Source organism: Bos javanicus, chromosome 8 (assembly GCF_032452875.1).
Source record: "Bos javanicus breed banteng chromosome 8, ARS-OSU_banteng_1.0, whole genome shotgun sequence".
Taxonomy (NCBI): Eukaryota; Metazoa; Chordata; class Mammalia; order Artiodactyla; family Bovidae; genus Bos; species Bos javanicus.
Window position 1 is genome coordinate 59,790,482 of NC_083875.1, and position 24,973 is coordinate 59,815,454.

The 24,973-nt window shown below is 45.6% G+C and overlaps 2 protein-coding genes across 6 annotated transcripts in view; one reads left to right on the forward strand and one right to left on the reverse strand.

Annotated features, from left to right (window-relative positions):
• SPATA31F3 (SPATA31 subfamily F member 3) overlaps positions 1-986 on the reverse strand; it is a 69,334-nt gene extending 68,348 nt beyond the window's left edge. The window contains exon 1 of the mRNA XM_061425625.1: positions 790-986. The gene's annotated coding sequence lies outside the window, so the exon portion shown is untranslated. The remainder of the gene's footprint in view (positions 1-789) is intronic.
• Positions 413-24,062, forward strand: PHF24 (PHD finger protein 24). 5 transcript variants are annotated; one of them, XM_061425629.1, is made up of 8 exons: positions 413-562; positions 14,065-14,446; positions 15,091-15,276; positions 18,483-18,561; positions 18,856-19,061; positions 19,408-19,568; positions 19,885-19,980; positions 20,293-24,062. In XM_061425629.1, exons 2-8 carry the CDS (start codon positions 14,069-14,071, stop codon positions 20,387-20,389), a joined length of 1,203 nt encoding a protein of 400 aa, XP_061281613.1. In that variant the 5' UTR covers positions 413-562; positions 14,065-14,068; the 3' UTR covers positions 20,390-24,062. The 5 variants fall into 5 exon arrangements, with proteins under 5 accessions (XP_061281613.1, XP_061281612.1, XP_061281614.1 ...); XM_061425628.1 differs by lacking the exon at positions 413-562 and adding an exon at positions 1,053-1,260; XM_061425630.1 differs by lacking the exon at positions 413-562 and adding an exon at positions 1,101-1,260 and having other exon boundaries at positions 14,065-14,180.
• Positions 24,063-24,973: the final 911 nt, after the last annotated feature.

Below are 24,973 nucleotides of genomic sequence, written 5' to 3' on the forward strand. Positions count from 1 at the left end.
CTGTGCTCTACAGTAGGTCCTTGTTGGTTACCCACTTTAAATATTTATCTTATATTCCCTATTGGTAAGTTTCATGACATTAAGAACAAACTGAATTCTTTTTTGGAGGGTCTCCTACAGTACATAACAGAACGAAACAAACACTAGATGTTCAAAAAATGTGAATTGTATTTAAGACGTAGGGAGTGAATGCACAAGAAAATGAACGTAGGTAAAAATGTAAACACAATTTAAATAAAAAGTTTTGGCATTTCATTTGCATATTTTCAGTTATTTCTCTACAATTAGTGCTAGGGGCTTTATGACTCGGTTTTTTCCTTGCCCGCTTCAGAGAGTGTTGTTTGGTGAAGCACGTCAGAACTGCTGGCCTCCTGACAAGCTGTCTATTCAAACAGTCTGAGGTATGAGGTTGCTGCAGCAAAAACTGGGTTACATTAAAGTACATTACTTTGCTGCTGGAGATGAAAGGCCAATAATCTCAGGAAACAGCTCACTGAGAGTTGGGCCAGTCGAGCACTTTGTGAAAGCTCATTTGGACCCTTCGCCATAGGGTACTGCGAAGGTGAGTGCCCTGATGCCAGGGGTCGTGGGCTCGGAGACCTGAATGGGCAGCTGCCCTCGGCAGGAAAGATAGAGCCCGGCGAGGCCGCTGGTTGAGTCATTCTCACCTCTCCAGGCAGGTGCGGGCGGCAGGAACGCTTCGGCTTAGCCACTGCGCGGGCGGGACTGGGAGCGGCCGCATTCCCCGCGGAGCCCCCTCCCGGGCCGCCTTCTCCGACGGGCACTGACCTTGCCGCGGGCGTCCGGGCTGCCGCAGTCCGGGCGCCGCAGAGTCTGGCGCTGGTGGAGGGCGAACACTGGCACCCGGACCCACGGCTCGTCGGGTCGGGCTGAGGAACCCAGGTGGAGCCGCGGCCCTCCCGCCATCCCTCGGCGCCTCATTCCCACTCGCGGTCGCCGGCTGAGGCGCGAGGGCCGCGCGTCTCAGCGCCGGAGGGCGGGGCGGGGCGCGCGCCCCTCAGCCCGCGGAGGTCGTCTCGCGCGGGCGCACGCGCCGCAGCCGCGCGAGGAGGGGAGGGTAGGTGTGCTCGGGGCGCGCGCGCCGCCGCCGCTGCCGCCTCAGCCTGCCGCTCCGCCCGCGCTGCCTGCTCCGGGCGCTCGGTCCCATCACGCCGGCTTCCGAGCGGCCATGGGCGACGCGGGGCCCGCGGTGTAGAGTCCGCCAGCCCCGGACCCGTGTCCCGCACCCACAAGGTCTCGGTAAGCGGGGGCGGGGGCGGCGGGGACCCGGCAGGCACCGTGAGGGGCGGGTCTGCGGGCAGCGAACAACCCTTCGCGGACTCAGAGGTGTTGTGTGGGAGCCGTCCCCGAGGGGTCCCTGTGTAAGTGGATGAACCCCGAGTTTTCCTGCCACTACCTTTGGGCGAGCCCCAGAAGCGGTGTGCGGAACCGCCCCCATGGAAGACCCCTGTGCTAGTGGAGGCTCCCAGGGCTCTCTCTGCGTTTGCTACACCGGGAGGCCCAATGTGGAGGACACCATCCCCAGAGAGACCGTGCTCTGAGTACCTATGGGAGGGCAAAGGCGGTCTCTAGTATTGTCTCGGTGGAAGACCATTTGGGAACGTAGGGGAGCCGTAGGAGCCTGCACCTGGTATGGACCCCACAGAGGAGCCCAGTATACAAGAGGACCCGAGGCAGTACCCTAGAACTGCCTGGAAGGAGCCGCTGGCTGAGAGGAGAGGAATCCTGCCGTGGAATCCAGGCCAGGAGTAACTTCCCATATGCTCAGAGGTCTTTGGCCTTGACCTCCGTCAGGGCTCAAAGTGCCCTAACTTGTGTCCCTCCTTCACGGTCGAGAGTCAGGGCTCGTGGGACTGCATCTTTGCCCATTCGTCCCCCACCCCGTTACAATTTGTGTTCTCTGTGGTAGTCCAGTTGGCTCCAAGTTGGAGGCAAGAACTTCTTAAAGAGAGGGGAGAGGACCATTGATGCCTCTGAAGCAGAGAAAGGAGATTTGAGGCCCTGGATTTGACCCTCAAGATTTAAAAAGCAATAAAATCAAGTAGAACAACTGACTCAGCCAGGTCCTGTAAAGAAGATCCTTTGACAAAAGGAAAAAGGATATGTAAGATTATTGAGTACCCATGTGCCAAGTACTATACCAGGGAAGCTTGACATCTCATATAATTCTTACAACAGCATTATGAAATTATCCCCTTTTAAACATTTGGCACTTTAGACTCAAGAGAGGTTTAGCAATTTGCCCAAGGTCACAAAACATGGGATCTTGAAATCTGTTTTTCTAAGTTTATTTGGGAAAAAGTATCAAGGAGAGGCAGAAGCAAGAATATTTACTTGTTAATAAGTTGCAATAAGATACCAAGCATAGGGCTTTGCAGTGGTATACACACTCAGTAAATGTGATGATTAATTAAGTGGATGAAGACAGTTTAATTGGGGATGAGACTACTGCAGGAATTGATTTCCACTGAATCCCCAGATTTCAGGGTGTGGCTCCTTCACTGGCAGCCCCACTGTAATGATGCCTCTGGGTGGCTCTGTACTTAATTGGGTTTGGAAGAGGCCTCTGGGTATGGTCTTTGATGGGATTTGCTCAGGGGGACTAGTGGAACCTTTCAGAGGATGGAGTATTCTGAGACTACCCTCCCAGCTTGCAAAATCCTTGAGGGAGAGGACAGAGAGAGTGATCACTGTTAGGAAGCATGACCCACAGTGTCTTTGTGGCCATCTGACTACATGCACTAGCAGACATTGGTCCACAGATACCACTCGGACATCTGACCAATAGTGCCTCTGTGTGATGAGGGGGAGGCAGAAAAGGCTCAAAGCCAAGGAAAGCATACTGGGAGTCCATCGTCTGAGGAATGCAAAGGGTCTGTGCGGGACATAGTGAGGCATCCTCATCTCACCGCCTGGGCTGTGGTAGCTTTCATTCCACCTGAATCCCAAGGGTGTGAATTTGAGACCAAGGATAGACTGGTTTCTTGTCCAAAAATGGAGTGGTGAGGGTGCTAAGCAATAGAATTCACCACAGAGCCATTCTGGAAGAGTCTTCCTATCCCCCGTCCTTTCTACTTCCACATAGCCAAACCTAATGACATTCTCCTTTAATAGAATAGAGTTCCCTGGGCTCCTGGGGTTACATAGTGAGAAGAGAGATCAGGCCTGTAAGAAAACCAAATAACCTGGGTGTGGCATCTCATGCACTGCTCAGTGAAGTAAACTGACAAAGGCTGATATTGGTTAAGCACCTCCCCATTAGAGAGTTGTTTATAATCCCCTTTCAGTTCGAACCCCTCTCATCAGTTTAACACACCAAAATAAACAGTGATGTATTTTTTTTAAAGAAAATCAGAACAAGCCTGCAAATATGATCTTTGCTCTGATTCAGATTTATCACTGGAGTTTTATTCCTAAACTTGTATCACACCCACTCATGACCCTGGAAAAACTGTTAGATGGCTCCAGGTGCTAGATATCACTTCTTTAATGTCCAGCAATGGGTAAACATTAGGATTATAAAATTCTAAGAATATCTCTCCTCTAATTGCAATATGAGTCTGCAAATCAAATCATTCCTCAATGGGTATGAAGGATGTCACCAGGTGGCCTTTTTCTTTAAAAAAAAAAAAAAAAAGCTCTAAAGAGAAATAAAAGAGAACATGGCTCACACAATTTCACTTAAGTGCACACAAATGAGTCTGGATTTTTCAGTCTTTAATCTTCCTCATCTTCTCTGACCACATTCCTATGGTTTGGTTCCTCTACATTTGCCATCTCTAGACAATGCTTCCTGTTTCTCAAACATACGAATAGTAGGATCTTCCCCAGCCCATTTCTCATACTCCTTGTATTTTTTCCAGTACACCTGTTCCGAAGTGGATCATATTTATGCAAATATTTCTTTTTAGCTACAGAATCTATTATCTTCTAGTCCTACATGCTTTTTTCCAGCAGTGCTCTTGGTTTCTGCTGTCTTCATTTCCCAAATTGCTTTATTCGTTTCTAATGGGAATATCATTATCCACTCCAACCCCTCAATCTTAATGACCACATTCTGACAGAAATGCTTACCAGCTTTGGACCAAGAAACCAAGACCATCAGTGTCCAGCTGGAGACATGATTATTTTTTCCATTATAACATCTCCTTTCATTCTTCTCCCCTTCGAGCAATCCCTTCAGAGACCCATATACATTTACTAAGTGCTCCCAACTGCCAGGCACTATGCTAGATAAAGATGAGAGTTTCTAGCCCTTGAGGAATTCAAATAGGATCAGTCTGCATTTCTTTAATCATTTAATATAACAAGATAAAAGAGAGAGAGAAGTACAGCTTTACAGAGTATCTATAGGAATCATCATGCATCACTAAAAAGCAACTGCTGTTCTGTGCCTCCTCTAGCAACCACATTCTCAGTCCCCGTGGCATTGCCCTGCCAGAATTTTTTTTGCCCATATGCTTTGAGTGAACTGGCCACACTCTTGGCCCTCTCTATGATAATGATGACAGTACCTTAGAGTCGGATAACTTATAAAGCCCTGTTATATACATGATCTCTATTTGGTTTTGAGAAATATTTCATCTTACTGGGGTCTTCTTACTAAAACAACAGTGTGCTGGCTGGCTAGCTGGCTTTCTCTCCATTTTTTTTTTGTTTTGTTTTGTTTCATTTCATTTTGTTTTTTGAGCTCCTAATCAGACTTACAGGTCTCCCAGAGGGACAGCCCCAAAGATTCACTACAGTCACTACGTATCAGCTCTTAGGCCATGAAGAGGAGTTTCCTGTTGGGCCAAAGGCCAAGCAGTGTACTTACTGGTCAGCCCTGGGACTTATCAGGGCTATCCTACTACCTGGCCTCAGAAAACCCAATTCTCTGGTTTGAGTTTCCCTGAAATCCAAATACATATTCCCTTAAACAGATTCAGCATACTACCTCAAACCAGTTCTTTGGGCTAATTCTTATGTGAAGGCAGGTTTCTTTGCCTATTTCCCTCCAGCACCTGGCTGGCTTCATACTGTCTAACCCATGAGAGAGTCCCCATATAGCTCCATGCCTTGGCGTGTGCTTTTTTTTTTGTTTTGTTTTGTTTTTTGATTTGTCTTTTTGGCATGTGTTTTTATCTCTTCCTGGAATGCCGTTTTTTTTTTCTTTTCCACTGGGGTAACTCCCACTCATATTTCAAAATTTAGCTCAAGCAACACTTTTTTTTTTAATCCTAAACTTATGCCCCCTACACGCACACATACTCACACTGCTTTCTCACAGGCTGAGTAAGGTTCCATTTATTCATTTTACCAACAGCTACTAAGTGCCTAATTTGTTCCTGACACATAGTAGGCTGTACTCAGCAAATATATGTAGTATCAACAAATAAGTAAGTCGTGATAATTAAGGTGTAATGAATGCATTAAATGGGGCTGAGTCTGTGCTTCAGGGCCCTAGAGCAGAGAACAGGGAGTGTCTCCATCTTGCTGAAAAGCTCTGCTTGCTAAGTGCAATCACACCAGCTAATCACTGATGGTGTGCTATTCCTTAACTGTAGCTATGCTTCTGTGGGAAGCCAGCACTGTAGTTTTTCATGAAGACTAATCCCAGGCTCCCAGAGGCTATAGAGCCTAGCATAATTTTGTCCTCATGTGTATTAAAGCTTTTGGACTTTCAGAAAATATTAAACAACAGCACCTCCCTCATGTCTCATTCTCTTGAGCTGAGGCCTAGAAGACATTTTTACTCAGTCTTCAGCCCTTCTGCTCCTTGGAAACCCCAGAAGAGCCCTGTGCAGTTGGGGGTGACTGTATCTTCCTGGGCTGACAGAAGCCAGTGCTGCTGCACTGGATAAATGTTTAGAAGAAGAGAATAAATCTTTAGAAGAAGGAAAAAGACAGGGAGATACCAGTTAGACCCCTTCAGGATCTATAGACATGAAAACTAAAAGTAGTCTGTAGACTGCTGCTGCTGCTGCTAAGTCGCTTCAGTCGTGTCCGACTCTGTGCAACCCCATAGACGGAAGCCCACCAGGCTCCCCCGTCCCTGGTATTCTCCAGGCAAGAACACTGGAGTGGGTTGCCATTTCCTTCTCCAATGCATGAAAGTGAAAAGTGAAAGGGAAGTCGCTCAGTCGTGTCCGACTCTTAGCGACCCCATGGACTGCAGCCCACCAGGCTCCTCTGTCCATGGGATTTTCCAGGCAAGAGTACTGGAGTGGAGTGCCATTGCCTTCTCCAAGACTATGCCCCGCAACAGAATGGCCGACTAGAAATAGACTCCATGAGCACTGTGGTGAGGTGCTGGATTCCTAAAGCAGCACCTAGCCACTGGAGATCAGCCAGGCTATTTCAGGCTTGAATTTCCTCAAAGACCAGCAGAGGGTAAGAGGACTCTTTGATTGCTTGTGTTTAAAGTCGCAAGGTTGATGATGTGCACAGTGAACTTAAAGAGTCTATGCTGTGCATTCTGCATTTTGGAGACCCTGGTTCTACTGGTTTCCATATCCTTATGGCTAGTCACCTTCTGTATTAGGTGTGTGGCTTTCCCTGAGGCTCTCAGACAACTTTTTAGGCACATGCTACCTGGAGCCAGTTGTCAACAACCTTGAAATTTTTCACCCTTATTTGCAGATGCTATTCATGCTAAATTTCTCCATCCCAGACCGAGGAGGGAGGAGATATGTTTTTAAGTTTACTGCACGTGCCCTCAGAGCAACTGCCATCCTCTGGGCCGGTCACAGTGCCCAGGGATACAGCATAAATGCAGGGGACTGTTGACTTTGGTAATACTAGTCTCTCTCTTTTTTAAATCACTGTGGTTATGGAAACTGGCCAAATTCTAAAATTCTGTAGCTCTCTCCTGTGGTCAGAGATATCACCCACAACTACTGTATGATCACCTGTTCTCACCCTGACTAGCCCTGAGTCAGCAGTCAGGGTCCCCTCAAAGAGCAGAGTAGATGTGATGAGATGAGCAGGTGACCGTATAGCTTCTAGAACTGAACTTTGAAGATTTCGCCTGATCAGTCTCTGTGGCCAACATTGAGGATGTAAAAGGGTAGTGACACCATGATCTCAAACTTTTTCTGTTGCCTAGTTAACATGCTCTGTGGAAGGCAGTGAGAACCACTTAGATTTTTCTCCCTCTCAATCTCAGTGAAAAACTGGGATTACTTTTAATATCTGCTAAAGCCACTCTTGTTGTTTTCCCTTGTCCTCCAACTTAGAGGGGAGTTTACCTTGTTCCTGCCTAGGGAAGTCCTCATAACCTCCAAACAATCACTTATAGTTACTTTTGAGCCTTTTTCAAATAGCTGCCATTCCCATACAAGAACCATATGAAGACAAGTAAATGTACTTGACATTTAGCATGCCTAGTGAAGAGACTCCTGCCTATGGAGAGGGCTGCTTCCCAGGCTCCTCAGAGCTACAAATCTTTATAGAGAATTTTGGAAGAGGTTCCCTCACCGTCTTCCCTTTTCTTATTTCTTCACCAGCTCCTGCTATGGAGCAACCCCTCCTCCACTTACTCCCACCACTTTGCCCTTGTAAATAATCCCACTTTGTTGTAAGCATGTGCTCTGCAGAGAATGAGTGTGCCTTGCACGCACACATTTAAGGCTGCCCACATATGTATTACTGCCTGACAAATGCATGTAAAGACTTTTCTTCCCTGAAGAAAGGTTCTGGTTGTCATCTGTTTTAGTTTTCTCCAGATCATAGACTCAGACAGCCCTGTTCTACCTTCCTGTCCCTCTTACTCCCACCACCTGCTCCTGCTCCCATGAGGTTTTTTCCCAAGCCTTCTCTAAGTACACATCCTCTGACAGTCACATCCTTCTTGGGACAATGTCTTTTTATCCCTCCTTCATCCTTGTTAGGAGGCAGAAAACCCCAGTTCTACCCATCAGCAAAAGGAGTAATCATTAGATATAATTTATGGCATTTGTGCACCTTGATTTCCTTTTAACTCTTCTTCCTAGGACTCCTTCCAGCACAAGAGAGGCCAGGTTTTTCTCACCAGGCATTTGTTTTTACCCATCACTAATCACTGCCACTTGTTTCTCTAGAAATTAGGACTGATTCTGTTAATTTCTCAAACACCCCAGGTGCAGGATATTTCAGAATACTTGCTTCTAATCAAGGTGTCTTTTGTATATAGTTTCAGTCCTTCTCCATTAAGCATTAAGGGTTTCAGCCTCACTCTTGAAGTCTAATTCTGTTGCATCCTCACAATTGACTCTCAAAATTAAAGCCATGTCAAGACAAAATGACTTGGGCTCTTGTTTGGATTTTTGATGCTTCTTTTTAATGCCTCTGCTCTATATTTTCTGCCCTTGTGGGCATAAGGTGGCCTAGAAAACTGAAAGGAATAGCAGTCCTTGAAGATCCTGTGGTCAGGACTAGAAGGTGTTTTTTTATTTTTATGTATGTCTGTCTGTCTGTTTTGATGGTGGATGTCATCTTCAGTCTCCATTGAAATTCCTTTAAGGACAGACTTAAAAATCCACTGCAGTGACATCATTAACAATTGAGTAGCTTAATAGTGATTCTTAGCATCCTTACAGAGAATAAGGGTTGTGCAGGACTGCAGTGTGTTGGGATATGCTTATGATTAGTTTGCCAATACACTATTAATGAGTTGGGTCACTTACAGACTATAACCCTCCTAATTGGCTGGACTTTGTTCAGAGTTCTTATTATCTAAAAAAGCCACTAAGAATCAAATGCACACCATTGATTTTTCCTCCAGTGAATCATTCTTGAAAAAATGAATCTGATATGGCTATTCCAGGTCTCCAAATAAGTTTTTATCAACCTTTTTTTTAACTTGTGCCTTCTTGCTGATAAACACTAATGTCTTATGACTGCTTTCTGAATCTTCTACTACAACTTGTGGGAGGAGTTTACCCCCAGCTGTTTAGAGAGATAGCACCTTCTATATCTTCTCAGGAACCAGGAGAATACTGTCAAGCTCTGCTGTTTTGTAGTCTGTGTTACATACCCCCCGAAAAGGTGATGGCTTTTAATATTTGTTTTCCAAATATAAATATATTACAATTGATATGCTTTTTCAATCCACTATTTCTTCCTGTTTCCTAGAGTTCTGATATATATACCTCTATATGCCCAGCCAGTGAGAGTCATTGCTCTGAAACTAGTGTTGGTATTGGATTAAACCAGTTTTTTTCCTCTTTATTTTTATAGCATGAATATATCACAGGTTCTCTAATAATTCTCCCACTAAGGTAATTTTCACCTTCTTATGGCTGTAAAAATAAATGCTCTGATAAATGTTATTTTACATATGCCCACAGGTCAAACTGTTGTTATACAGTATGGTTTTCTTCAGTCAAAAGTATATTAGTATCTGGAGAAGGAAATGACAACCCACTCCAGTATTGCCTGAAAAGTCCCATGAACAGAGGAGCCTAGCAGGCTACAGTCCATGGGATGGCAAAAAGACACAACTGACCACGCATGCATGAATCTAGAATTATTTCAAATTAAAGGGTGTTTTTTAAAAAAATATGTTAGTACCGTCCAGATTTTCTAGACCCTCCAACCACACAGACTTTTAAGACAGGCTTGAGAATTCAATTCTTACATCATTCCAGTCAAGGGAAAACCATACCCTATACCCCACAATGTTGTCCTTGTCTTTCAGAGGTGAAAAGTGAAAGTCGCTCAGTCATGTCAGACTCTTTGCAACTCCATGGACTATACAGTCCATGGAATTCTCCAGGCCAGAATACTGGAGAGGGTAGCCTTTCCTTTCTCCAGGGGATCTTCCCAACCCAGGTAACCATCTTTAAGTCAAAAAACAAAAGCACAGTTCTCTAATTAAAAATGTATAATTACTCTATGGCTGTTTTTCAAATTGCAGGTCCAGACCTGTTATGAAATTATCAAGTCATTTTAAAGAGTCACTATCAAGATTGCCCTTTGAACTAGAATAGAGAGGACAGAAAATACCTGGGAGCATGACATGTAGTAAAATTAGGATTCTTTCACAAAACTTTGGGTTCAGTTATAGGTCTATGAACATATGTTTATAACTTTGTGTGTACAGGGTTACATCGTAAACTATATATCTTACTGTGGGCCACAGTCAAAAATGTGAAAAACATACCATGGAAGGTTTCTGAGGAAAACATTGTGGCCTTGGAAATAGTAATTGATCATGAGGAAGGTTCTCAGTGAAGGGCTTAGTGTTAGTTTTGCATTCTCCTTGCCTGTTCCTCTTATTGTAAGTTGGGAACCTGCTTTTCCACCTAACTGTAGAGCACAGTAGTGTTCATAAGGCATGTGAGCAGTGTCTTTGGACTACAGACCAAGCCACTCAGGAGCCCCCTGGAGGCTTCCCTGGTAGTCCAGTGGTTAAGACTCCTCACTTCCAATGCAGGGGGCATGGGTTCGATTCCTAGTTGGAGAACTAAGATCCCATATGCCATGCTACACAGCCAAAAAAAAAAAGGAAAGGCGGATTCCCTGGGCCCACAGCCTCAGCAAAGCTCTAACATACACACTTTCTCCTCCACCCATAGCCCCACCCAAGCTGTGTACCCTCATATGCTCAAGAGCTCACATGAACTTTTAAAAGAATGTAGAAAAGAACATGAGCATTCTAAATGCTTAAGACTGCATATTCTGAACATACGCATTAACAGATAAAGAGCTGAAGCTCATAGCAGTAGAATAACATGTCCTAGGTCACAGCAGGTTCATAGCTAAAGCAAGGCACCAAGTTGCCTCTGTGACTTTTTAAATTATAAAATGTGCAAGGTAGGAAAATTAGAAAAAACAGATTAACAAAAATGTGAAAAACATGCATCCTTTCTTAACAAAGATTAGATAACATGAGCATTTTTGTAACTTGCCTTTTTCATTAATGTTCATATATTTTTAACATCTTTCCACATTAATCAATTTACTTTTGCCTCAATGATTTTCATATTGTTCAGTCTTCCATTGTAACATAATTTAACCATTCTTCTGTGGTCTAATACTTGTTTACAACTGAGGGAAAAAATGAGTTTTTAATCACCTTAAACAGTTTCCTGAATTTGATCAATAAATCTTGCCTCAATAAATCTCTGTTGCTACCATCCTGTAAATGACACTTATTCACAGCAAATATTCTTTAATCATATTTTAATTTTAAAAACAAATTTTACAAAAGGGGAAATGGAATCTTTCCTTTCTTACCAGTAAATTTATAAATTTTAAAAAATGAGCTGGGTTCCTTTAATAACAAGTGATAGCAGGGCAAGCAGCTAGGCAGAGTAGGAATTTGCTCTATTGTGGCACATAAAATAGTTGTTTCTAGAAAGAAGACGTAGCTGTCATCAGATTTTATGTGTATTAAGACGTCTCTGAAAAATAACAAAAAAAAAGACTTATCCACAATTAATTAACTGGGAAATGTTATTAAATGCCTTTTCTCTTTCAGATACTTTGCTAGTCAGTAGAGGTAGATACTACACAGGGTAAAAACAGTCTAATAGAGGAAACTGACATTGATTAAATAATCATCCTATTGAATATATAATGACAGCGTGTTCTCAAGCAGAAGAGCACAGTGCTGTCAGCACTCCTACATGGATTGGGGAGTCGACAGTGACTTCCATGAGGAAACAATAGTTGAACTGAGCTCTGATAGATGAAGAAGCACTAGCCAGGAGGAAGGAATCATCAAAGGTCCAAAATGGAGAAAGCATGGCAAAAAAAGACTAAAAGAAGACCAGTGTGGTTAGAACAGAATAAAAAAGGAAGACCAGACTGAGGAGGGCCTTACAGGCCATGGTAAAGAAACTGATTTTGGCATCTTTCATGATGGTCCAGTGGCTAAGACTCCATTTCAGTCCCCGATCAAGGAACTAGATCTCACATGCCACAACTAAGAGTTCGCATGCCACAACTAAAGATCCCATGTGCTGCAACTAAAGATAGAAGATCCTGAGGGCTACAACTAGGACCTGGTGCTGCCAAATAAATATTTTGGAAAAGAAAGAAACTGATTTGGGGCACTTTATCCTGAAAGCTTTGGAAAGCCATTGAAAAGTTTTAAGCTGTGGATAGCATAACACCTGAATGTCCCAGAGATATCTTTAATTCCACATGTATGAAATCCAACTTCATCATCCCTCTTTCTTATTTCCCAATTTCCATAAATGGCACTACCCTTCTTGTTAGTTTTAAATTTAAAACTGCCATCTCAATAAGTCAAGTGGGAAAATCCTGAATAAAATACTGTATGACTTCACTTGTGTGTGGAATTTAAAAACGCTGAACTCGTAGAAACAGAAGAATGATGGTTTCCAGAGGCTGAGGGGTGAGGGAAATGGGGGGATATTGGTCAAAGGGTACAACATTCACTTATAAGATGAAAAGATTCTGGGAATCTAAGGTATAGTGTGTGACCATAGTTAAAAATTCTATATTGTGTACTTGAAAGATGCTGAGTGTAGACTTTAACATTCTCATCATAATAACAAAATAGTAATTATGTGAGATAAAGAATGTGCTAACCTTATGGTGGTACACACTTCACAATATGATTATCAAACCATCACATTGTACAGTTTAAACTTAAGCAGCGTTATATGTCAATAGCATCTCAATAAAGCTGGGAAATAAATATAACTTGCCCTCTCGCCCTTTCCATTGATCCAATCAAGTTATCAATTATCCCTACATTTCTGTTTCCACAGTATCCAATCAACTCAGTCAGTTGCTGCTACCATTTCAGTTTAAACCCTCTGCCTCTTGCCTAGACTATTATAGTAGCCTTCTAATCAGCCTGAGTCTCTCCTCCTTCCCTCTGTCACCTTTTTCCCCAAACTGAGGATAACTTCCTACCCATCTTTCAAGGTCCACTCTGACTCCCAGTTGTATAGTCTCACCGAGTTGTATGGTCTTTAGGCATTTCCAGAACTCTGTCTTATTTTTCTTTGAGTTCTGGTATTAAGTAGCTTGAGTGGTGAGACTCTGTTCCCCCACCTTCTATTTCCAATGATAAGCTGTCAGTGTCATGCACAAATTACTGTTCAATAGGCCTTGATTATGATGGATTGAGAGCAAGTGGACTCTTTGTTCCACTCAGAATAGACGTTCCCCAACTGAATTCCACTAAGACCCTTCAGGCTAGAAAATAGCAGACCAGCTCTGCAGTGTGCCATGTTGTGCCCTCACTTTCCAATGCCCTGGTACTACAGAGGAAGAGCAAGAATAATGTACTTTTTTAACCTGTAAAGAATATAGACCTTTGTTCAACAGTTCAAGGAATCAAAGCAGAAAAGGTGAGCATGACATTAGTGAAGGCTTACAAGTGTGAGAAGCACTGTAAAGCTTGTAATGGGCTGGTTGTCTGTGATCGACAGACAGACTCATAAACAGGCATAGCTACTAATTAGAGAGAGCAAAGGAAGTGTTTGAGACCTTGACTACATGTATGAGGTGGCCGAGTTTCCTGAATGAGGCATTCAGTCCTCCAAAAATAGGAGTTCATGCATTCTGACTCAAAAAGTAGGCATTTGATATGGACTCTTGTTTTTAGCACTTGTCAGAGGAGCATTCCTTCAGTCCCAAGACTGAAAGGTGTAGCTGCAGTCTTGCTTTATGCCTTAGATCATCTTTGGCTGACTTGGGTTCTTTGGTCTCCAACTATCTCAAAGTAGCAGAGGCCTGGGACCCCTAGACCTAATTGGCTTTGGGACAGGAAGGGAGACAGAGATACCAATCTCACATTTGTAGAGTGCTTTCTAGTCTACGTTAGTCTACTGTTAGTCTCATAACATCTCTGTGAAGTGTGCTGAGTAGGTCACCCTCATTTTACCAACAGGAAAACCAAAGTCACAGGGCCAGTCAGAAATAGAACCAAGGTCTTCTGACTCCTTAACAAGTGCTCTGTCTACCCCACCATGCTACTGAGTTCCAGAAAAGGGAAAAGCTGTTTAATAGTATTTGCCACTTAGATGAATGGTTGAAATGCATTGGCCTAACATGATAAGCCATTGGCTGAATCTGGGCCCCTCTGCTTTCTGTCCACAGAGCCATGGGGGTGTTGATGTCCAAGCGGCAGACGGTAGAACAGGTGCAGAAGGTGAGCCTGGCTGTGTCTGCCTTCAAGGATGGGCTGCGGGACAGGCCTTCCATCCGACGCACAGGTGAGCTTCCAGGGTCTCGCCGTGGCACAGTAGAGGGCTCTGTCCAAGAGGTGCAGGAGGAGAAAGAAGCAGAGGCAAGTGCCCCAGCACTCCAAGAAGAGAGCAGTGTCAACCGTGCCTCCTGGGAGAGGCTCCGGGATGGGCGTGGAGTGGAGCCTGAGGAGTTTGACAGGACCAGTCATTTTACACCCCCTGCCTTCATCCGCCCCACCCGGAAGCTGGATGACGACAAGCCTCCAGATATCCGCTTGGAGCCCAGAGAGCCTGTGAGTGTCCAAAAAGGGCAGAGTCCTCCAGTTTTAGACCTTCTGAGGATCAGGGAGCAGGACAGGGAGGCCTGGGTATGGTTAAAGTAAGACTCAAAACCAGAAAGATGGAGCTGAGTCAGAGTAATCTTTGAATTTCTTCCCCAAGAATAAAAATCTTATATCCTGGATAGACTTAGTGATAAAACTTGAGGAAACAGGTGATAAGGAGTGATACCATGGGGGGAGGTGGTCTTTTGCCAGCCCTCTCACCTAAGAGAGAATATTGCTCTCTATAGGAGGCATTTGGAAATTTGGGTGGGGTAGGGAGAGGGTCACAAAACTAGGAGTTGCTCTTGTATTTGGTGCTAAGAAACACAGGGATGCTGAGGGTCCTGAAATGCCTGGGACAGTCTTTCACAAGAGATTATTCTTTCCAAAAATGCTAATAGCATCCCTGCTCAGAAACATAGTCACAGAGGCCTGAGCAGCTGGAAGAACCTGCTGGTTCTTATCTTCCAGGGAGAAAGCTCTATTGCCCTAACAGTGGCTTCAGTTGGAGTTGCTCCTCTAGGTTACTCCAGGGACACTCAGTCCCATTCAGGTAGCTCTGTGCTTGGTGGCCTAGGATCTTGCTGCTGTTCACTGCTGCCATCTTTCCCCAGGTTGTTAATGATGAGATGTGTGATGTCTGTGAAGTCTGGACGGCCGAAAGTCTCTTCCCGTGCAGGGTCTGCACCAGGGTTTTCCATGATGGCTGCCTACGCCGCATGGGCTACATCCAGGGAGACAGTGCCGCAGAAGTGACCGAAACGGCCCACACGGAAACAGGCTGGAGCTGCCACTACTGTGTGAGCCTTGGCTGCAGGGACGGTGGGCTCCTGCACTGCTAAGGACTGGGCCCTTTCCCTGGAGGCCCAGTCTTACAACACTGGTTTCTGGGCAGTGACCTGAAGAGTGTTCCAATAGTACATACAAGGGCTAGGACAGGCTTTCCCTAGCTCAGTACTGTTGACACTTGGGGCACAGTAATTCTTTGTTGTGGGGGTTGTTTGCATTGTAGGATGTTTAACAGCATCCCTAGCCTCTACCCATTAGATACCAGTAACACTCACCCGCAGTGGCAACAACCAAAAATGTCTCCAGATGTTACCAAATGTGTCCTGGGGGAACAGGACATTCCAGTTGAGAACCACTGAGCTGGAGAACAGAATGCATAGGATGAGACCTAGTTATTCAAAATTGATTCTGCTTGGAGCAGTGGTGGTTTAGTTGCTAAGTTGTGTCCAACTTTTCCAGACACATGGACTGTAGCCTGCTAGGCTCCTTTGTCCATGGAATTCTCCAGGCAAGCATACTGGAGTGGATTGCCATTTCCTTCTCCAGGAGATCTTCCCGACCCAGGAATCAAACCCAGGTCTCCTGCATTGCAGGCAGATTCTTTACTAACCGAGCAATGAGGGAAGTCTTGCTTGGAACAGTATTTAATCTAATAGTTGATAGTTGTCATTCATTGTATTCATCTGGAAAACCAACCTGAAAGCCTAACTGGCTTGCTTTCAGTAAGAATAGATTCTACCTCAGGAAAAGTTCTTAGTCCTGAGATCCTCATTTGGCCTTCTACATAACTCTATGAAGCCTTTTTCTTCATCTCTGAAGTAATCATTTTGTGACTTAAGTAACAAAGACCTGTTGATTCAGAACTTTGCAAATTATACATAAATGTCCTCTAACTTTTGAGAAGATAAAAATACAGATTCATGTCTATTTCTCAGTAAACCTGAGTAGAGTTCAAGTCTTGCTTTATTGATCTGTTGCCCTGCAGATCTTCATTATTCACTGATTTCAGAGTAAGGATTATAAGTTGATCCCCTCTTCTTCCTACCACCAAGGAGAAAGTAAAGATGTTCTACTTTCTAACAAATAACACATTCTCCATGTGTTATTGTCCATAAAGTGAAGTATAGAACAGTTACTTCTAGTCACAGGAATACCTTCTCCCCAGCTGGAATATGACACAGCAGAGCCTCCTCTACAGGCAGTCTCTCCTAGTCATCACTCCTCCAAATGCTAACTTTTTCACTCACAGCAACTCTGTTTGGCAGTACATCTCCTGTGATTGCCCAGCCACCTGTAATTTGGCTTGTGTATCCATCATTCTGCTGAACTGGCTCTTCTAAGGTCACCAGTGACCTAACTGTCAAGTTTAGTGACCTTTTCTCAGGAATCTTTTACTTGACCTCTCTGATGTATTTAGCACTTCTTATTGCTCCATTTTTTTTTAGGGTATGGATATTTTTGTGAGAATTTTTACACAAAATATGGAAATCAGAGAAAATAGAAAATCAGTAAAATGCCATCTGACTTGTATAACCACTGTTAACATTACCTCTACATTGCACAACTCTCTTTTCTTGGCTTCCAGTACCCTCTACTGATTCTCTTCCCAACTTCCTTCTCTGACCATTCTTCCTAAGTGCCCTTAGTTTCTTGTCCCAGACCTAAATGCTGATGTCTCTCAGGGTTCTCCCACTATATTCTCTCTCTCTGGATCTTCATCTACTTCAGTGGCTACTCCACCACCTAAATACTAATAATTCCCAAATCTGTGGGTCCAAACCTAAATTTCCTGTCTCTTAGACTTATATCCATCTTAATGTCTCACAAGTACTTCACACTCAACATGCCCCAAAATGAATTCATCTTTTTCCCCACACCCATTATTCCCTCCATTCCTTGCCTCTGTAAATAGTAACACCACCACCACCCGCTAGTTACCAGCCCCTACTCATTTCTCTCCCTCACCCCTCACATCCAGCGGGTCAGCAAGTCCTATGAACTCCACCTCCCAGTCTCTCTCAAAGCTTTCCCCTCTTCTTCATTCTCATGTCTTAGTTTAGCCACTCATCTTTTCTTTATTGCATCAACCACCTAACTGCCCTCCATGCCACCAGGCTTTGCCCATGTAACCCATTCTCTACACAGCAGACAAAGAGTTGACCATAGCACTCCACACTTAAAAACCTTTCTGTGACTCCCCTTTGCTCTCAGGAAAAAAGGCCCAGTTTGAAGGACTCAATAAAGGGTATTTGAGGCACGTCACAATCAGGCTTCTGCTGACCTCATCTCCCTTATCATTTATCATTCCTCCCTACCCTCTCCCAAGACAGACACACACACACAGTCACACTCTACACTCCAGCTGTACTGAACGTCTCACAATGTTATACACCATTGTGCCAAGTATATACTAGGTACTCAAAAAGTATTTATTGAAAGAATGGTTTGGATTCTTCATGAAATCCACAAATGAATAGTCATGAAATGTCTGTTCCTATTCTTTTCTGGTATTTTAGAGAGGAAATGATCTACTGTAAAGAATCTTTGGTAGTTTAAAGACTGTAAGACTATAAATTAATGCTAACAAAATAACATGTCAGTGTTCTTTTGGAATTAAAACTTCCATGACACCACTAAAAAGAAAAATTCATTTGGTTTTAGGAAATTTTTCATGATGGCATCTCTTTCAAAACCATTCTGGAGTGAAAGTGATACAACTTTAGGATTAAACAGTTTTACCAAATATGGAAACTGGAGTTAGAATTAAACTTTTTAAACTAAAATACTCTTTGAACACAGTCTAACACAGAGGCCAGATATGTAAAATAGATAAAGATGGAGCTACTCTGGTTGATGGAGCTGAGGATTCACAACCCTACCCACTTTCCCCCTTATTGCTTGCAGCAGCTTCCTAAGGCACCACCAAGGAGCCCCTAAGCTATCTCGGAGAATAATCCAAAAGCCACTACTTTAGTAAAAGGGACTTGGGGGTGGAGCCAGGATAACTGGGTTCTGGGGATGATCCCAGCCAGAGCTGGACAGCTCTGAACAAGTCCTTTCCCCTTTCTGGGGCCTCAGTCTCCTTGATTGTGAATGGGAGGCTGGGATTAGATGATCCCATAATTGCCTTCCATCTGAAATACTGTTTCACCCTTCTTGATCCTTGGCCTTTCTTTCTGGCCTATATGGCCATTAATTAGGTCTTCTTCTTTTTCAGGACAATCTCAACTTGCTGCTAACTGAGGAGGAAATGTACAGCCTCACAGAGACCTTTCAGCAGTGTAAAGTTATCCCTGGTAAGGCTGGGTGGTACTGCCAATGGAGAAGGCCAGGAAGGTTTCTCCTTCATACTTTCTAGGATGAACCATGCAAGGAATAATCTGGAATTTGGAGGGCAAGGGTGTAAATGGAACCCTGTTTGCAAGCTGTTGACCCACCCCTGGTCACAGCCTGTGTTATCCTGGCTATGGAGACAAAGACTGGACAAAAGCTGTGGGCACAGGGGCTCTGGAGGGTGCACTCGAGGTGAGTCAAGGTGCTCCAGATGCTGAGAAGGGTGGGCATGGCTAGCATGCAGTGCCTCCCCACAGACTGCTCCCTGACGCTGGAGGACTTCCTACGCTACCGCCACCAAACAGCAAAGAGAGGGAACAGTGACAGAGCTCTCAGTGAGGAACAAGAGGAGCAGGCAGCCCGCCAGTTTGCAGCCCTGGACCCTGAACACCGAGGACATGTCGAGTGGCCTGATTTTTTGTCCCACGAGTCCCTCCTGCTTCTACAGCAGTTGCGTCCCCAGGTAAGGGCCAGCTGGGGTGATGTCTGTGGGATATTGGGTGACAGAGCCCTGGGAAGCATGCCAGGCAGGTTGGGGGAACACTGGGTACTCTCTGAGCAGGAACCAGTACCAGGAAAGGGCTCAGGTTCCAGCCAGTGACAGGTGATCCAGTGCCTGGGCTGGGGAAACTGCCCAAGGAAGACTGATTTGCGCTGGACCTCACTGCAAATGTTGGTGCTACCAGAAAGGCTCCAGGCAGCTTCAAAGGGAGGTTGCAGAGATGATAATGGAGGTAGGATTCTCTATGGCTTGACAGTTCACAAAATATTTTCATCTCCAAGGTCTTAATTTGTCTCTTCTTTCACAGAACTCTCTGTTAAGGCTTCTAACAGTCAAGGAGCGGGAGCGAGCCCGAGCCACCTTCCTGGCCCGGGGCAGCGGGAGCACGATCAGCGAGGCTGAATGCCACCGTGCCCAGCACTCTTGGTTCTGCAAACGCCCCATTGAGGCTCCTTCCTGCAGTGTCAGGTCCACTCCCTACCAATCCCTGCCCCCACTCACCTACCCTCCTCCTTTGTCCCTCGGTATGAAAGGTACCTGCCTCCCTGTTTCTTCTGCCCTTTCGTCCAGTAGCCAGGAGAGGATCCTTCTGTGAATTAGATAGTGGCCGTGACTCCTACTGGCCAAGGCATAGTTCAGCCTTGACTCCAAACTCTGTCACCCATGTCAGAAAAGCCTGGATGTACATATCCAGGGGTTCACCAGAGCTTTGGATTCACCAGAATATGGGAAGGGCAGACCTTTCACAGTCCCACTTCTAACCACATGTCTTTGTACCCAACAGTGTCAGCCATGTGGGTCCCATAGCAGACAGCAGCCCAGCCAGCAGCAGCAGCAAGAGTCAGGACAAGGCCCCACTGCCCACAGAGCCTGAGTCCAGGTGAGTGACACCTCCTTACCTGGCTGTCTATACCCTGACCCCCACACACACAAGTAAGATTGAGCATTACCCACCATCACCCCAAAACAACAAATGCCCACCCCAGAAACCAGACTTCAAGAGTGTGCATTTGACCCCAGATCCATAGGGCTAGAGGGCTGTCAGCCTGGAAGCACAGTCTGCCAGCACCACGTCAGACACAAGCCAGGACTGCCCTGAGTTTTGCCCAGCTCAAGCCATGCTGTGGGGATCAGGTCTCCTGAGCCTCCAGACTCAGCAGCCTCACAAATCTGTTCTTTGCTTCCACTCCAGATTCGTGGATTGGCCTACCTTCCTGCAGGAGAGTGTCATCTACATCTTGGCTGCTCGCCCCAACAGTTTGGCCATTCACCTGAAACCCCCAGGATAGCATGGAGCAGAAAAGCTCAGTTTGGGGACAGTGGCATTCTCTCCCTCCTTTCATTTCTCCCTTTCCCCACTAACCTCTGGTACTGAGACTTCTGGGGGTGGAGCACTGTCCACATCTCAGTTTATCACTAAGCTTTATGGCACTGAAGTCACCATTTCCCTCACAACAGAGGTGGTCAATGCATTGCCACATGGAGAAGCCCTGGGAGCTGTGGCAGCATCTGCTGCAGGACCACCCCCTGCCCTCACACTACAGACTGGACCTGCCACTGCACACGTATGTGTGCCCACACATGCACACACAAACACACACACCTAGCTGTCCATACCATCAGAGACCTGAGACTTCTTTTTTTTTGAAGAAAGACCAAAGTTCTTTTGTGAAGCCCCTGGTATATATTTGGGGTGGGGGGTCTCTCTTTTGGCCAGTTTTCATTTACAGTAGATCAGTCTCTGGCCAAGTGATTCTTAATAAGGGGGCATATCAGACTCACATACTCTGCTAGAGATGCTGACAGACTCCCTCTTCCCACACTGAAAATCCCTTCTGTGATGAACCACTATTCTAATAGGTGTGTGCTATGTCCCTTGGATGTGTTGGGGTGGGGAAAATGGTTGAAGACCACCACTGCACTTATTATTTATTTATTATTTATTTAAATTCCAATTCCTGGTGACAGAGAAGGCAGCTAATCTGTGGAGTGCCAGTTAGAAAAGGGGGAGGCAGCCCCTCCCAGGGACCCAGAAATCTAGGACCCTCTCATCCAGGTCATTTAAGTCCAAAAGTCTTTATTTAGCAGACCAGTCCAAACCCAAGGTGAGCCATCCTGACCCCTGTTTTTTAGGGGGGTGCTCATGGCCAAGAACCCAAGGCCTAAATGGAACAGGTATGATGGCAGTAGTCACAGCCTTCTGGGTTAGGTGCTTCACCCAAGTCAGCTACCACAGAGACCCAAAGCCTGAGCTCCAGTGAGGGCAGGCCTGGATGAAAGAGGAAAGAAGGCTCATTTTTTTCCATTCTTTAGCTTAACTGCAGACATAGAAAAGTATGCCATGGTATGGCATACAGAACCCTAAACAGGAACTCCTTTCAAACCACATGACAATGAGCATAAGAGGCTGAAGCTAAGATGATTTGAAGATCTCAGCTCTCTTGAACAGAGAAAGTCTCAGCAAAGCCTCACAGAAGGAGGAGGTGTTCCCTTCTCCCTGTTACTAAGATATTGCCTGAGTTGCTGCTTTTCCCCATTGCTCACTGCATGTTCTTCCCCACAAGCTTAGGGCCTAGACCTGGCAAGGGAGGACTTTGGAGGCAAAAAGATGCTACCACAAGGCCACCAGCCTGGCCTCTCAGCCCCAGCTGTTCTTCCTAAGTTCTTATCAAGTTCTCCAGTCAGCATATGCTATGGGTAAGCATAGGTCCTGAAGTTCAAGTTTCTGTTTCTAACCTCATGACTTAGGTTTAGCAAGGTCTGACTTGGTACCAGGAGTTATTCGAGAGGGGCTTGTCTCAGTCACAAATAAACTAACACATCCCCATTCCTTTAGGCACTTCTACAGAAGTCAGCATACAACTAAGTGTTGCTCAGGGGATAGTGGGGAGCTGTAACTTGGGGCATGGCAAGGGCACTATATGGTCTCCTCCTGTAGAGACAGCGTGACCTGAAAGTCAAGTAAGAAGCTTCTGGGGTTGGATTATTTAAGACTGAAAAGAAGCAGACAGAAGATGAACTGGGTTCATGTGTATGGCTCCGTTCTTTGTAAATACTCCATAGCCACACTCCCAAAACTAATCAGTAGGAGGGGCCATTATTTAGTCCAGCCAAAAAAGGAGAAAGCACATGACTCTTGGGCCCAAGGACTGCATCTGAAGCAGCCCATCCTGGGGTTCTGCACTGAGAAGATTAAACCATATTAAGCACAAGGGCTCTTGCTTACTCTCCTGGCAAATCACCTTTTATGTCAATGGCCTTGGGCTGCTTGATCTCAGGACAAGGCATTTTGAGTAAAAGCAAAGTCTAGGCTTTGAGAGCTGAACAGCTTTTTTCTCCTGCCTCATTGTCAGTCACAAGGATTGGAAGTCCATCTTCTTGTTCCCTGATCTTTCACAGACCAGGGTGATGCCTACCTCTGGAGCAGCAGCTTCTAGCTTTCTGTGGGTGAGTGTAAAGACTGGAGGCCACTAGAGCAGGCCAACTGTATCTCAGGGCCTGGCAAAACAGGCCCCAGGGTTCTTCCACAGTAGGATCTGACCCATTTGGGACCACCCCTCCCTATTTTGGGACAGCAAGCTTCCTTGGTGGGGACATGCTGCAAAGGGCCCAGAAGAGACACTGTCCTCATGAAAGGGTGGAGTGCCAAGTCACAGGAGTCCTAGGAAGCAGAAAAGGACGGAAAAGCAAGCAGTCTCTTCTCCATAGGCATCTAACTTTTTACCAAAGGAGAGAGGAGAGGTTCCATTGCTCCCTAAGTTAAGAGTTATAGAAGCTCTGTCCCAACCCGCCTTTCTGAGGCTTCCCCTTGCAGTGTCCTAATCCACAGGGCCTCTCTCCAGGATGTATAGAGACATTCAAACTTTTATAAACCTCAGTTCAGTTCAGTCGCTCAGTCATGTTTGACTGTTTGCGACCCCATGAACCGCAGCACGCCAGGCTTCCCTGTCCATCACCAACTCCCGGAGTTCCACCCAAACCCAAACCTAGTGAAGCTCATTTCCTTTCCTTTTCAAGCCCTTTCATCATTGTGACTGAAATTCTGCCAAGTACAGAAATTAGTGTTTGACTGTAATAGGAGTATGAGAAAATGTTTCCATCTTAGCTACCCAAAATTGCAGAGATCAGTTCTTTTCCCAGTCACCCCCAACTGCACCACCACCCCCAATCAAGGGAGGCTGAGGTTACACAGATGCTCCTCTGAAGACTACTTGTCCTCAGTCTGTTTTTAACCCACAGTCCTCTTCTCCATGCTCAGATATAAAGGCAGGGACGTCTGGATGATGCAGTGGAGCTTTGGGACTGAGAGTCAGCTGAGGCAAAAGCTGTGGCCACATAGCCTCCTCAGATTTGTCCCGTGGCTTCCTCTCATGAGATCAGCCTTTGCCAGTAGATGGAGGCTCTACGCTTTTGAGCAACGGGCCCCTTTGATCCCAGGGATAGAGCGGTTTCCTCGCTCATAGATACTGATCCATTTCAAGAGCTCTTCCTTAGAGGATAGCCATGGCTGAAGCCACAAGCATGTTGCCTCTTTTTGTCCTCAGCCTAAGTAAGTGTGACTGCAGGCCAGATACTGGCCTTTCTGGCCCTGGTGCTCCCTATGGGATGTCACCCTGGCCTTGTTAGCATGACCAAATATGGGGGTCCCCCATTCCTGTCAACAATATGGGAAGCACAGAATCAAACCACTTGGGAAGAGAGCACCTCCCTGGGTATTGGGTTCAGGATTGTGCCTAGGCTGCTAAGCCTCAACCTCAACCATTGCAGGTCTCATGGCTTCAGTAAAAGTGGTGCCAAGAAGCCTAAAGGCAAGAGAGAAGCTCAAAAGAAGCTGTCTGGGAGAAGGAAATGGCAACCCACTCCAGTGTTCTTGCCTGGAGAATCCCAGGGATGAGGGAGCCTGGTGGGCTGCCGTCTATGGGGTCGCACAGAATCAGACACAACTGAAACGAAAAACAATTTTTTTAAAAAAAAAAAAGAAGAAGCTGTCTGGTAGGGCCCCAGGCCAGCCATGAATACCACAAAGCCAAGAGGAACCTCAGGGCAGGACTGATAGCAGGCTCTGGTGATCCTGCAGGTCCCATCAAACCAACAGAGTAAAGACAGATATATACTTGGCATTTTAAAGGCAAAACACTACTGATGCCAGATTTTCAGGACATCCTGGCAGCACCTGTAACCAAACCCCTTTTTACCCCTCTTTTTACAGTGAAATAAAATAGTTGCTTTCTCCACACCACCGGGTTTCAGCTTGCCCAGAATCTCTCTCTGGGCCCTTAGCTTACAGCCCAGACAACAGAGGCCTCCTTGAGTGGGGGGTATTAATGCATCATGCCTATTCTCGATGGTTCACCCTGGAGTAGGGTAGGACTAGGCGTTTTCCCTGCTGTTGCTTTCTTGCTGCCACTGCTTTAGGCAACCTTGAAAGAAAATGAACAGGTTACAGAATCTCCAATAGACCCCACTAGCACTAAGGAAAAACTTTCTTCCCTCTGGGCCACATGCCCCAATAACTCAGATCAGAGAGGATGTCAGATCTGCTCAGGTCAGTGACTAAGAAGCCCAATAACATTCCAGTTGGTGTAGCATGGGTTGGGATGACCACAGATAAGAACATCAAGGTATAAGTAGCAAGGCCTTTCCATATCCTTGGTGAAACAAAGGCCATCAAGCGTAGCCTCCTGTGAGAGATGGCGTCTGATTTGTCTTCTGGCCAAATGCAAACTTGTGAGAATGGCTGTGAGAGCACTCAAGTAGTAATGGAGGATCCAATGCTGTTCTTCAGAAGGTAACTTGACAGCTGAGGGGAACATCCCCAGGCCCTGTCTTCCCATCACTATAGCTGCATGCTCCTCCGCATGGCTCAGCCTTCA

Excerpts from the sequence above, each read along its gene's own strand:
- PHF24 (XM_061425629.1), top strand. The coding sequence starts at position 14,069 with ATGGGGGTGTTGATGTCCAAGCGGCAGACGGTAGAACAGGTGCAGAAG. Across the intron at positions 14,447-15,090 it reads GCTTGGAGCCCAGAGAGCCT|GTTGTTAATGATGAGATGTG; the intron begins GTGAGTGTCCAA and ends ATCTTTCCCCAG. Across the intron at positions 19,062-19,407 it reads TACAGCAGTTGCGTCCCCAG|AACTCTCTGTTAAGGCTTCT; the intron begins GTAAGGGCCAGC and ends CTTCTTTCACAG.